This window comes from Rattus rattus, chromosome 14, assembly GCF_011064425.1.
Source record: "Rattus rattus isolate New Zealand chromosome 14, Rrattus_CSIRO_v1, whole genome shotgun sequence".
In the NCBI taxonomy this organism is placed as follows: Eukaryota; Metazoa; Chordata; class Mammalia; order Rodentia; family Muridae; genus Rattus; species Rattus rattus.
The window spans coordinates 60,749,385-60,762,766 of NC_046167.1; the positions used below are offsets into that span (position 1 = coordinate 60,749,385).

Genomic DNA, 13,382 nt, shown 5'->3' on the forward strand with positions numbered 1-13,382 from the left:
GACTTGCTAGGCAAGCGCTCTACCACTGAGCTAAATCCCCAACCCCGATTCCACTCTTCTATACTTTCATAACCTTTTAAGGGATTTTCTGTACCCAGCCTCCACTATATGATGTTAGGTCGGGAGCCAAGGTACGTCCCACCTTGGTGCCGGCTCCCAACCCATGTGAGCGCAGAGGACCCAATCATACGTTCCCACCACCAGACACTGATCATTGCATTTCCAGAAAGTGACCCTAGGAGGACTGTGGCAGATAAGTACCCATGGCTAGAAACGTCAGCAGTTAAACTGGGCAGAGTGGCGAGAACAATTGTGGTAGGAGATGGGTTGCGGGCAGGGAAAACGCCCACAGACTTCGGTAATGATGACAGGAAGAAAACTCTGGGAACAGAATGGAAAGATAGAAGCCAACATCTGTTCAGGAGGGCTCTCTCCTCCCAGTGTGAAGGCAACATACAGGGTGGTAACCGTGACTTAAAATGAAGCGATCACCAAGGAGACGGCTCAGTGGTTAAGAGCATATACCTCTCTTGCAAAGGACTGGAGTTCAGTTTGCAGTACCGAAGGCACGTGGCTCACAACCACCTCTAACCCTAACTCCAGAGGAGTTCAAGTCCTCTTCAGGCCACTTATGTGCCTTTGAGCAAGTTAGTGCATATGTGCGTGCGTGCCTGTGTGTGTGTATACATGATTCTAAAAACAAAAAAAGAGAACCTGAGAAAATTCACATCTTGCCATCCACAATAAAGACCAGAAGGAGGAGGGACAAGTAGAGGCTATGACAGTTGGGAGGTAGGGAGTGTTGTGGACTAAGCCCTCAGTCTTTGGTACCAGACAGGAGCTAAAGCAAAATGCCATTTTAAAAATAAATTACGAGGCAGCTTTAGAGTCAAAGATCCCTCCCTGCATGACTCATCTGGGAAGTGTCACAGATCTACTGTGACCTGGCCTTCAGGACACCTATACAGAAGAGTTGCATGAGGCAGAAACGTTATCTTAGCTGTGGTCTGTATAGAGACAAGCCTCAGTCCACTCATATATGGGCTGGTACAGAGGTGGCCCCAACACCCACAAACCCAAAAGAGACAATACAGATGGAGGCCTGCCCTCCTGAGGGGTCTCACAGAGACAGGCTTGGCACGTGTTTTTTGATGGGCTATTGCTGTAATTTCATGCCAACCTATCTGTCACTTGTGGCTACTCCTGAATATGATAGCCCTTTTTACTCATGTCTTAGGGCTTCTATTGTTGTGAGAAAACAGCATGACCAAAAGCAACTTGGGGAGTAAAGGGCTTATTTTCCTTAAACTTTCAGGAAACAATTCGTTACAGAGGGAAGTTGGGATACAGCTCTTCCTCTCCACGGCTTGCTCAACCTTCCTTATACAGCCCAAGATTACCTATCCAGGCTGACACCACCCACAACAGTGGTGTCCTCCATATGAGTCCTCAGTTAAGACAATGCTCTGTAGACTTGCCTACAGGCCAGTCTTATGGAAGTATTTTCCCAGGTAAGATTCCCTCTTGTTGGAAATGTATAGGTTTATATCAAAAAAAAAAAAAAAAAAAAAAAAAAAAAAACAAAACAACTAACACAGCAGAGAATGAAATCTGACGCCTGAAGCTCGGGGCTGATGACCTAAGTACTGAGAGTCTACAGGAAGACCTGCACTGTGGTGCTCGCAGAGCCCACTCCCACTAAAGCAAGAATAGCTATTTCCCCTTAAAGAATATGGGTGGTCCAACCAAGCGCTTTAATCCCGTGTGTGCAAACCCTAACCCAGAAATACAAGAAACGTGAACAATAAATCTTTATCGAAATGCAGTTTTAGTCACTCATAAAGAGAGAAATGGCACCCTTTGCTGGAAAGTGGACGTACCCAGAGATCATCAAACTAAGGGAAACAAGCCGAACTCAGAAAGACAGATGTGGATTTTTTCTTTCTTCTATGTGGATCCTAGATTATATACAGACACACGGAACCGTGGTGGGGGTGGTGGGTGGTGGGGGGCAGATGAAGTCAGAAGGGGAGCTGGCGGGGGTGGGGAGAAAAGTGATGTTCTCGGGAAGCACATATGGTTAAAATGCATGATCTCTTAAGAGGGATTGTTTTTTACAAGACCCTGTTCTCCGTAAAAACACGTATACAGCAGTGACAAAGCTGGGCCTAAAAGCCACCAGGGAAAGGAAAGGCTTCGTGAGCTCTTGAGAGTCACCTGGTCAGCTAAGGAGCTTGCACACAAGCAACCCCAGCACCCTCACAGTTACCCTTCTTCCCAGCTAAAGTCCTGTCTGCATATGGCATACACACTGACTTCCCGATAACTTACCCATGCCTCTCTGCAAACCAGTATCCAAATGAGAGCCATGTGACAGCCCCTTATTCCACATTAGTCAGTAATTCCTACCCCAAATGTTTGCTCAGGAGAGAGTGGGACTTCCCACCACTTGTCATAAATTATTCTCACTGTCCCAGAGACTTTGCTGCCATTTTTTTTATTAGTCGTTATTATAAAGTTAGCTGCCACCAGGTTATATTTCTGTACACTTTTTTCTTCAATATATGTCTTTTATTGTTCCCAAAGAGCCCAAATTGTACTTGTGATCAGGATCTTGTTTCTGGAGCTAGGAAACTGAGGTCTCACTTGTCCAGCTGCTGCACGGTCCCCTTCTCAGAAACATAGATGCCATCCACAAACTTTCTGATATCTTTGTTTCTAACTGTTGTGTCTCGCTGAATCAGAGCTGCTGAATTTGAAACAGGCTCAATATCATTTCCTTCAAGGATTAACTCATCCTTCTGGGCTTGAGAGACAGAATAAGCAACACCTAACCTCATCTGAACCCTGCAGATGTATTCTTCTCCCAAGAAATTTCAGATTTCAACCACAGACCCATTCTCCTGAATAACGACGTTGATAGGGAAGTGAGCATCCACAGACCTCATCTTGTAACGGAAGCCCAGTGTCAGACCCTTGATCATGTTCTGAACACGACTGAGGTGGTTCTGACAGTGGCCAGTTCCTTCCTGTTACCCCACCATTGTCAACACGGAGCCTTTTCTTTTTCTCTCCAAGGAGACTCAGCTCCACACTGATGTGATTGAAGTCCGTCCTCAGAGTTCCCCTGGGGCCATTCACAATGGCTGTGCGCCCCTTCAGAGTGATGGCGACATTTTCTGGAATGTCGACAGTCTGATTGCTGAGAATGGTCTTCATTCTCACAGTGGATGGGGCAAAGAGAGCTTCTGTACACTTCTAAATCAAGGGAAAATAGGTCAGAAATCACTGAAAACAACTTAGCTTATTAAAAATACATACTTATTTTTAGAGAAGTGGGGATTATTGAAAAACTGCCCAGTGTTGGGTATTAGGTGGTCTGGGAGAAGAAGTCACTCTTCATTGTGAAAACAACTTTTTTTTTTTATTTTTTATTTACATTTCAAATGTTATTCCCTTTCCCGGTTTCCTGTCCATAAGACCCCTATCCCTTCTTCTATACGGGTGTTCCTCCTCCCCAACCATCCCTGTTTCCCACCTCCCCACCCTGACATTCCCCTACACTGGGGGGTCCAGCTCTGGCAGGACCAAGGGCTTCTCCTTCCATTGGTGCCCAACAAGGCCATCCTCTGCTACATGTGCAGCTGGAGTCATGGGTCAGTCCATGTGTAGTTTTTGGGTAGTGGTTTAGTCCCTGGAAGCTCTGGTTGGTTGGTATTATTGTTCTTATGGGGTTGCAAGCCCCTTCAGCTCCTTCAACTCTTTCTCTAATTCCTCCAACGGGGACCCAGTTCTTAGTTCAATGGTTGGCTGCTAGCATTCGCCTCTGACAACAACTTTTTTAATAATTATTTTTGGTCTTCTAAAGACAGGGTCTTACTCTGCAGCCCAGGACAACCTTGAATTCATGATCTTCGTGATTTTAGCCTCCAGTGTGCTGGGAATGCCCTGTGTGCACCGCTGTTCCAGCTTGACAATGATTTTGATGTATGTAGCATGTCATCTGGGCCTTCCCCATAGCCCTTTGAAGGTAAAGTGATTTTAATGTCTCTAGGTTCCTGTCCCCACACCCATTCTCTAAATGGTCCAGCAACAAGTTTAAGACAAGCTTATTTAGCCTTTTTTTTAGTCAGAAACAAAATCTTCCATGGAGGTCAAACAAACATAACAGATTCTGATATGTGAAGAATTATCGGTCAGCCTTTTAGAAAACCAGGAAATCCCAAGCCAAGCTCCCTTCATGCTCTTTATTAAAACTATGCAACATTCTCCATCCTTTTTATCTCCCCAAGCAATTCCACCCTGGTCCAAAAAGAAATAAGAAGAAGGAGAATAATAGAAAGAGGACCAGTTCTTAAGTTTCTTCTTCCATGTTTCTTGGAAAACAGTGTGTAGTCAATTCTTCTTCATCCGTGGCTTCACTGTGGCACCTGTACAGACAGACACAGAGACACCTCAAATAGGTTTCCCTAATAGGTATTCTTGAGTGGGTTGAGATTCACCCAGATGGGGCAGTAAGAAGTCAAAAACACCTTTTCACAAGGAGAGAATAACTCTGATAACAGCCACCACTGCTCCAGAGAGAAGAAGCAAGCTAGTCTCCTCTCGTGTGTGTGTGTGTGTGTGTGTGTGTGTGTGTGGTTAGTCAGATACTCAGTAATGCTATCATCTGCAGAGCATTCTCAAATCAGCCTTCTGCCCCCTCCTGCAGTTGTTGCTGCTTTGGAAGAGTGCGGTGTACTGTATACATCCAAGGGAATATGCAGAGACTTTGCAGATGGAGATAAAGAGATTGTATCAAAATAGAGAGGAAATAGAAAATGAAAGTCTGCCCTAATCAGGGTCTCCATGGCTTCTCCCAAATCAGTTTACATCAGTATTGGCACAGGATTGGTATCAAGCACATAATAGGCTCATTCTTCTATAGAAACTATGGTATGGGGGCTGGAGAGATGGCTCAGTGATTAAGAGCACTTACTGCTGCTCTTCCTGAGTTCAATTCCTGGCAACCATATAGTGGCTCATAACATCTGTAATGTAATCCAATGCCCTCTTCTGGTATGTCTGAAGACAGCGACAGTGTACTCACATACATAAAATAAATAAATATATCTTTTAAAGAAAAAGAAACTATATATAGTATGGCATTCCTAAAATGGGTTCCACTTAGCCAACATCTAAGTTGGCATTTCCATATTTCACGATCACCAATGTTGGCACAAGCTTTGAAGTTGATAACCTCTCTGTAGCTCATTAGCCACAGTGCCTGTCGCTAATTGCTATCACTTCTACCTTGAATTTTTTCCCCCTCAGCTCTCAGTCTCTTCCTCCCTGTGGGACTCAGAGCTATGCTAGGTGTGGTCTGCAGTGTTCCATGCTCTAGATCCCAGAATGGCAGCAGATAGCAGGAGAGTAGGCAGACGGCCTACAGAATGGGAGATGAGCGTGGCCAGCTATGCTTCAGTTGGGGGTTAATATCTCACATACATAAAGAACTCAGAAGCTTAAACTCCCCCCAAACAAAGCTATCAATTCGCAAGTAGGCTAATGAACTAAATAGTTCTGAAAAGAGGAAACATAATCAATAAATAGTTTAAAAATTGCTCAATACCCTTAGCCATCAAGGAAAGACAAAAGAAAATTCCATTTCATCTCAGCCAGCATGGCTATGATCAAGGAAACAAGCAACAACAAATGCTGGTTAGAATGTCATGGGGAAGAACCCTTGTTCATTTCTAAAGGGAATATGAACTGGGGTCACCACTATGAATATCTGTATGGAGGTTTCTTAAGAACAACAAAACAATTCTTAAAATGTAACTACCATATGACCCCCTTGTACCTCTTCTGGGCATATAAAAAGACTATATTACTATATTCTACCATAGAAATATTTGGGCATTCATCCATGCTGATTGTCATTCTAATCACAAATTGGCAGATGGTTGCATTTAGATATTCAGCAGCAAATGAATGGATATTGAAAGTGAGGCTAAACACTCAATGGAAAGCTCCTCAACTGTGAAATGACCAGAAAATACGTGGATCTGTAAATTATAGCGAGTGACCCACACTCAAGAGAGACAAACACAAGGTTTTATATGTAGATCCTAGTTTCTAATTTTTATACATGTGTGTATAACAAGGGGGTTGTTTGAAGAAGCAATACCAGTGTGGAGGGAGGGAAAGGAAGATGATGAGAAAACACAAAGATAGGAACTGAGTCAGAGAGAATCTGCATGCTTTGAGGACTGGCTGGGGCTTTCTGTTGTAAGCTGGAGGAGCCCTTAAAGTATATGTAGAAAGGAAGGGTATAAATTCACATGAGTGATTCTCTGGGGCTCCCAGTCATTTAAAAGCATTCACTGCCAATGGAATGCTGCGGGATCTAGTTTCCCTTCTGATACTTTTCCCAGCTCTGAGACAGTAGCTTGGGCTGGCTCTCGAACTTGTGACCGATCCTCCTGCCTCAGCCTCTCCAGCAGGAGCACTATAGACGTGTGTCAACCATCGCCTCCCCTCACTGCCTGTTCTCCCTAATCATTTGGCTCTTTGCAATAAACAATAATTTGTTCAGGATGTAACTGCTATTCTATTCTGATGCAAGGAGACTTTGCATCTGGGTTTCCTCTCATGAATGTGGAGCTGGAGGGGAGACACACGTCCTAATCTCTGCCCTGCACACTACGCACATGCTCTTGGTATGCGCGTGCTTGTTTGCTCATGTTAGCTAACTTGCTCATTGAGACCCGACTGTGAGAAAAACAGGACACAAAGCACAGCAGTGGGGCCTGGTAGGAACTCGCTGTCCTGGGGATTTGAAGGATGATAAAGGCAGTGAGATTTTGTTTTGTTAAAAATGTATTTGTTGGGGGTTGGGGATTTAGCTCAGTGGTAGAGTGCTTGCCTAGCAAGCACAAGACCCTGGGTTCGGTTCTCAGCTCTGAAAAAAACAAACAAACAAAAATGTATTTGTTATTTTTATTTATGTGCAAGTCTGTCTGTGTAACTTTATGTGCACCATGGGTGGGCAAATACTCTCAGAGGCCAGAGGGTGTCAGATTCCCGAGAATTTGGGAGTGATGCTTCAGGTTTTAACTCAAGATGCTCAACATTCGCTCTTGTGCAGAAACAATGTAAAACATCAATCATTCTCAAACTCAACACAAGTGACTTAAAAATCTACTGTTCTCGATCATCTCTAAGTGACTGCGTTTTCTCTGTATTTCTACCCACTGGACTTCAAGCAGTTACTTCTCTTTTTCTTTCCCTTTCTCCCTCCTCTTTCCTTTTTTTTTAAATACAAATTTTTGAAAATCATCAGAAATCTTAACCCAGTGTGGGAGCACATGTTAGCACTATGGAGACAGAGGCAGGAGGGTCTCTGTAAGTTTGAGGCCAGCCTTGTCTACAGAGTGAGTTCCAGGATAGCCAGAAAAACACTGTCTTGAAAAAAAAAACCAATAAATGAATGAAGGAAGATAGATAAACAGACAGACAGACAGATGATAGATAGGTAGAAAAATAGATGATAGGTATCTTTACCCAGAAATTCAAGGACCCCTAACTCATTAGAATTAGATACCAGTACTTTTAAAATCCCAATCCCCACTCCCACACCCCAGTGAATTCCCTGGGATTGGAATCCTGGGTTTGAAATATTGGTTTTAAGAGGGTTTTGTTGTTGTTTGAGTTAGTTTTTCCCTTGTTGGAGCATCTCATTTTAAATGTTTACTTTTACAGAAAACACTCCCTTTAAGAGTTTCATCAACTAAATGTTCCAAGAGAAGCAAGTGTGACAAATCTCCAAGGTCTTCCCTGCCCCCCAGAGGTAACTCACTCCGGGTCCCTGGGAACTGCCTGCTTGTTACACCCACAAATTTATGCTTTGCATGAATTCAGAGAACGGGCGGGAGATGCCATTTCTGTTTTGATGGAGCAGTGCGGTTGATGGCTGAATGGTAGGAGGTGAGACTGTAGAGATTCTTTGCCTTATATACGAACCAGGGTGGAATTTCTGCGTGTCCCCTTGCAGAACTGACCCATAAGATATCACCCCCAAATCCCAGGAATGTTACACCACAATTGTTTCGGAATGTCTTCGCTCCCCTTAATAGCCATTTGTTGCCTACCTCTGTGTCTGGCCTTTGCCTGTCACACAAAGCCTTTGGAATGGATTAACTTGGCAGATTACTGGCTTCCACTCTCTCCCAAGCTAAGAGTCATCAGATAATATCTGAAACTGATGGCAGAGTTTTTCCTATTTTGCCGTAGCCCACGGGCTCACCCACCTGCTGTCCTCACCAAAGCCTCAGTATTCGGTTAAATGTAATGGTTTGTGATTGCCCTTTGTTCTGTGACTCTGTAAGTTCCCGTGACTTCAGTAGAGGAGGAGTATATGTCATTCCGGGCCACCTGAGTCCATGGTTCTGGGTTCATGCTCGCTCATATTTGGCACAGGATAAGCTATGTCTTGTAGTTTAGAATGAAAGTCATGCTTTTCTGGCCAAAAGGAAGTCCATTTTAACAGTTTATGTCCCTCAAAACCCCCACTGGGGTGAGCAAAGACCCTTATAGGATTTTCCCTCTCCTACTGGACTTTGTTCTTTGGGTCCTAACACTGTAAAGAGAATTTGGTATTTGAGTTAAATGAGATGTTATTTGAAGGAAGAGAGGAAACACGTAGAGTTCTCTGAGGAAATGCCAATGTGTACCCGGATTTTGTTTTGCCTGTGTTCATAGGATCCACTTGAGCCCTGTGACCAAAGGTACCTAGTAGTGGGACTGAGTTTGGACTGAGTTTTCCTTTGGTTTGGGGGAAGAGTAGAGAACCAGTAAGAAGACTCTCTGTGGACTGTGGAAAAGAGAGAGAAGCACTGACCCCATTTCCAGTGATTGATCTTCTCTCCAAACAGGTAGAGGCTGGCACTCAGGATGTAACTGGCTGAGAAGAAGAGAATAATACCCAGCGGGCTGAGGGAGGCAAACACGGGGTACACCCAGTTTCCGGTCTGAACGTAGCGCCAAAGGATCCTGCATGAACAAGAGGTCGAGATGATGTTAGTATCATGGAAGCCAGGAGCTGCTTTCACCTCAGATTCCATGGGACACCAGAAGACAGCAGGTGAAAAGCAAGCATGGGAGATGTTTGTCAACATCTTCCCACAGATCTATAGGGAGTCAGTCATCTTCCGGCACCATTCATTGTTTTAATAAGTCATCTTGCTTTGTGGAATAAGGGATATTTCTCCCTATCTAATACTCTGTGACCCATCTTGGTGAATGGATAGAAGCCCCCAACATATCATCAGCAAAGAAGGGTATGAGAGTATATGGCGGGACTGTTGCTTTCTTTGAGATGGCCGAGACATCAGATCTGTGAAGATGCTGTCCTGAAGCTAAAGTAATGATGTGTGTTGCTGTTGGTTTTGGTACCTAAGAGGACAGTGGCGGCTCTCCAAGCTTTGACGACACAGGAGGGGAAGAGGTGATGCTGCCTCATAGCCCTCAGAGGGGATGCCTGGAGGTTATGTGTTATCCCTGACTTCAGCTCAGGAGTTCTTAGGGACCAAGCACTAGGTAGGAATGGATGAATAGGTAGGAAGGCTCACCACTCACTCACATGAGGATAGAATGTAAGTTGTTTCTGTGAGCCAAAGGAAAGAAAAGAAATGCTGGGAGAGAAGCCATGATGTCTAAGTGAAGCCTGAAAGAATGCACTATGCTGGAAACGAACAGTACTGAAGATGCCCAAGTGTGGGATAACTTCAAGCCCAGAATGTGTTAAGGGACGATGCCACCTTGGTGGCAGCTTACAGTTGTTAAGTGTGTTCAATCTGGAAGAGTATTCTGTTAGTTAAATGTTCAGTCTGCCACCTATTAGCTGCATTACCCACAGCAGCTTATCAACTCTGCTGGTGTAGACTTGGGTGGGTGGGGTCCAAACACACACACCTCACCAGGCTGCTGTAAGAATTACCGGAGTGAAACATGTGCTTGTTACTGGTGTATGTCACGGGTAAGATATGTAAGGTAGTAGTGTCCGGCATGTGGGAGTTTAACAAGAGTTCCTAAAGAGGCCATGTTCACAGAGTGACGGGCCAGCATAGTTCTCTCGTAAGAGGGAAGATAGGCTGGGCCTGAGAAACAGAACCCCAGTGTGGCTACTGGAGTTCAGACAGAAACAGAAAGCTTGGTGCTTAAGTAAGCTTTCAGAAACCTGGATGGAATCTCTAACATTTCAAGCACACTCAGTTTGGTAAGAGTTTGGAGGACAAGGGTTAATCGTTGGGACCAGGCCTAGGGTGGGGCAAAGAGGAATCTGGAGTCTGGAATTCACAGTCTCATCTCTATGCATCAAAGGCTACTGTCATCAGTGTAGAAGGGCTGTCAATAGGAGGCCAGAAAACGTGTGCAAATCATATGCATAGTAATTGGCTAACATTTAGAATATATAAATAATGTGCCAAATTCAAAAACACTCCCCAGAAAACCTGATTAGAAATAAATGATTGACTCAGATAGACATTCCACAAAGAACAGACTCAAGTAACAGGACTGCATCAAAAGATGTCAGGTGTCCCTAATATCTAGAGAACGCAGATCACGATCGTGAGCTATCACATGTCATTACACAGATTGTCTCCTATTAAAACAAAAACCTCAAATAAATCAAACCAGCCTACGTGTTTGTGAGGACATAGAGAAATTGGATCCCTTCTCTGTCATCAGCTAGCAAAACCATATGGAAGTTTTTCAGCGAGTTAAGAAAGGTTATCACCCGCCTTCTGCTGCTGGGTTGGTTATACAGTCAAAGACTTGAAATCAGGGACCCAGCAATATCTGTACGTGAGGGCTTATGACCCAATGGTGGAGAGAATCCATTGATGTGAACGGAGGAATAAAACATGACTTAAGAAAGAAAAAACATTTGAACCCAGGTTATAACACGCGTGTAAGCTTTGAAGGTGCCGTGGTATGAAAAGGACCCATATAATTCCAATTATAAGAGGAGGCTATGGTGTCAGAGCCATAGAGACAGAAAGGTCGATGGTAAGTGTGAGGGGTGGGCAGAGAAGGGATGGGAGATGTTGAGTGGGATCAGAGTTGTGAGGGGGACCGTGCTGATGGATGTGTAATGTGTATTACTTAATGCCATGAAGTACACGCTTTAAATAAATAAAATGGTCAATTTTACCCTATGTTTATTTTGTCACATTTAAAAAACCATTTTAGGGCCACTGTGATAGTCACTTTTATGTCAACTTGACATAAGTCAGAGTCATTTTTTTTTCCTTTAGAGTCATTTTTGAAGAGGGAACCTCAATAAAGAAAATGCTCCCCAATTCCCCCACTGAATTGGTCTGTAGGCAAATCTGTGATGCATTTTCTTGATTGATGATTGATGTGGTCAAGCCCAGCTCACTGTGGGTGGTGCCGCCCCTAGGCAGGTGGTCCTGGTTCTATAGGAAGCAGGTGGTGAGAAAACCACAGGCAAGCAATTTAGTAGGTAGCCTTCAGCCACACAGCTTCTGCCTTCCTTCCCACCTTCAGGCTCCTGCCCATTTGACTTCCTGCCTCGACTTCCCTCTGTGAGACAGTGACCTGGGAGTTGTAAGCTGAAACAAACCCTTTCCTTACCCTTGTTTTGATCGTGGTCTGTAAATGGATTTTAATAAACTCTATTAGTTACTAAAATGACCCGGCCAGACCCCCCAATAACGGAGGCAGAGTCCTATGGATTATTAAATCAGCTCTTGCACAATTACTGGGGGGATCACCCCTAAATCTATTTTTCTAATCACTAGATTGTCTGCTTCCTGGCTGTCTTACCCAAGTACTTGCTATTTGAATCTTGCTCCCGTTGCTTCTGCTCCTACAGTCCGTCCCTGGGGGTTGGGGGTGATTTCAGTTGGGTACATGCTCCTGCTTCATCAGGAGACCTCCTGTTGTCTCCATCTTCCTCTTCCTTCACTTTCCTTTCTCCTCCTCTCTCCTTTCTTTTCGTGGTTCCTACCTGCGACTTCCAGCCACCTTTATTTAACCAATAGTTTAAGTTTACATAGCATCACTTGATGTACCTGAGAATCTTCTAGTTGAGGGACAGCCAGACTTGGGGGCCAGCATTTGGCCTTAGACTACATAGCAGCACCAACTGGGGTGCTGACCCCCAACTGTGGTGTTTCATTAAAGCAACATAAACCCTAACTAAGATGGACAGCATTGGTCTTCAGGTCAAGGAAGTGTAGATTTGGTGTTTGATCCCTAGTCCTGCCCTGCTGGGATCACTAGTCACCCAAAACTGCCCAGCTAGTCCTTCTACATGGATACTGTGGTGACTGTAACAAAATTAACATCAGTATCATCATTATAATTGACAGTAGGATGAAGATGTGCAGGCCAGTGATGCATTGTGGGCTTTCACAGTGCTTCCTGCCTGCATGGCTATCTTGTGGTACAGATCAGCGTAGGAAGAAGGGGCAGGAAACAAATATCCCCCAAACAGGAATGGATCTCTGAGCACACTAACAGGTTGTATTAATTAGTTCACAGTGTTTACTTTAACTCTGAAATCAGGGCTTCAGAACTCCCGTGTCCTTTTATGTGAGGCAGTCCGCAACCCAGGACATTCCCTTAAGGGCCTGAAAAATTTTGCTTTTTGTTTCACTTTTGTTTCCTTTCAGCAGTAAAGCTTCGGATCCCAGGCTTAGTGAATCAACTGAGGGTTTTCACAGAGAACACGCCCAAGAAGTGATTGACAGCAGGAAAAGCAGAAGAAAGCCAAGCAGAGTCCGAGGCAAGAGAGGTTACCTCTATCTCCTGCATGGACTGAATTTGCAACCTCACCCAGGTCATCCTGACACACCTCCTTCTCCTTTGGGTGTGAGGCATCCTCCTTCAAAGACCGGGAGGATTCTTGTCTGCCTGGTCTCAGCTGCTGCTACCTCAGCTGCCCTCTGGCCTCATCTGATCACGAAAACAAAAGAGTTTCCCCAGCGTTTGCTTCCTGATTCTTTCCCCTACTTTCTCCTTTGACTCCAGAAATGGCATCCTGAGGGGCCAGCTACCTGCATCCCCTTGCATGATCCTTTCAGAATGTGGGCAGTGATTTTCCTCTTGGTGGGTGGCTCTTTACCTTCCGTGTAGAGAGGAACTGCTTTTCTAGAGGAAGAAGTATCCTAAGCAAATTAAACCAGCATTAGATTTTAAAGATTTACTTATTTTATGTGCATTGATGTTTTGTTTGTCTACATACATGTCTCTGGGAGGGTGCCAGACCCTCTGGAACTGGAGTTGTGAGCTGCCATATGGGTGCTGGGGATTGAACCCAAGTCCTCATAACCACTGAGCCATCTCTCTCCAGCCCTTACCATTAGCTTTTA

The 13,382-nt window shown here is 44.5% G+C and overlaps 1 protein-coding gene and 1 pseudogene across 2 annotated transcripts in view; both read right to left on the reverse strand.

Annotated features, from left to right (window-relative positions):
• Positions 1-2,492: 2,492 nt before the first annotated feature.
• LOC116883822 lies at positions 2,493-3,414 on the reverse strand (annotated as a pseudogene).
• Positions 3,415-4,105: 691 nt separating this feature from the next.
• Adtrp (androgen dependent TFPI regulating protein) overlaps positions 4,106-13,382 on the reverse strand; it is a 62,680-nt gene continuing 53,403 nt past the window's right edge. The window contains exons 5-6 of one of the 2 annotated variants that reach the window (XM_032885110.1): positions 8,882-9,033; positions 4,106-4,430 (exon numbers count right to left, since the gene is read on the reverse strand). In XM_032885110.1, coding sequence (XP_032741001.1) covers positions 4,396-4,430; positions 8,882-9,033 — 187 coding nt within the window. In that variant the 3' untranslated portion in view covers positions 4,106-4,395. The remainder of the gene's footprint in view (positions 4,431-8,881; positions 9,034-13,382) is intronic. The other variant, XM_032885111.1, reaches the window with a different exon arrangement.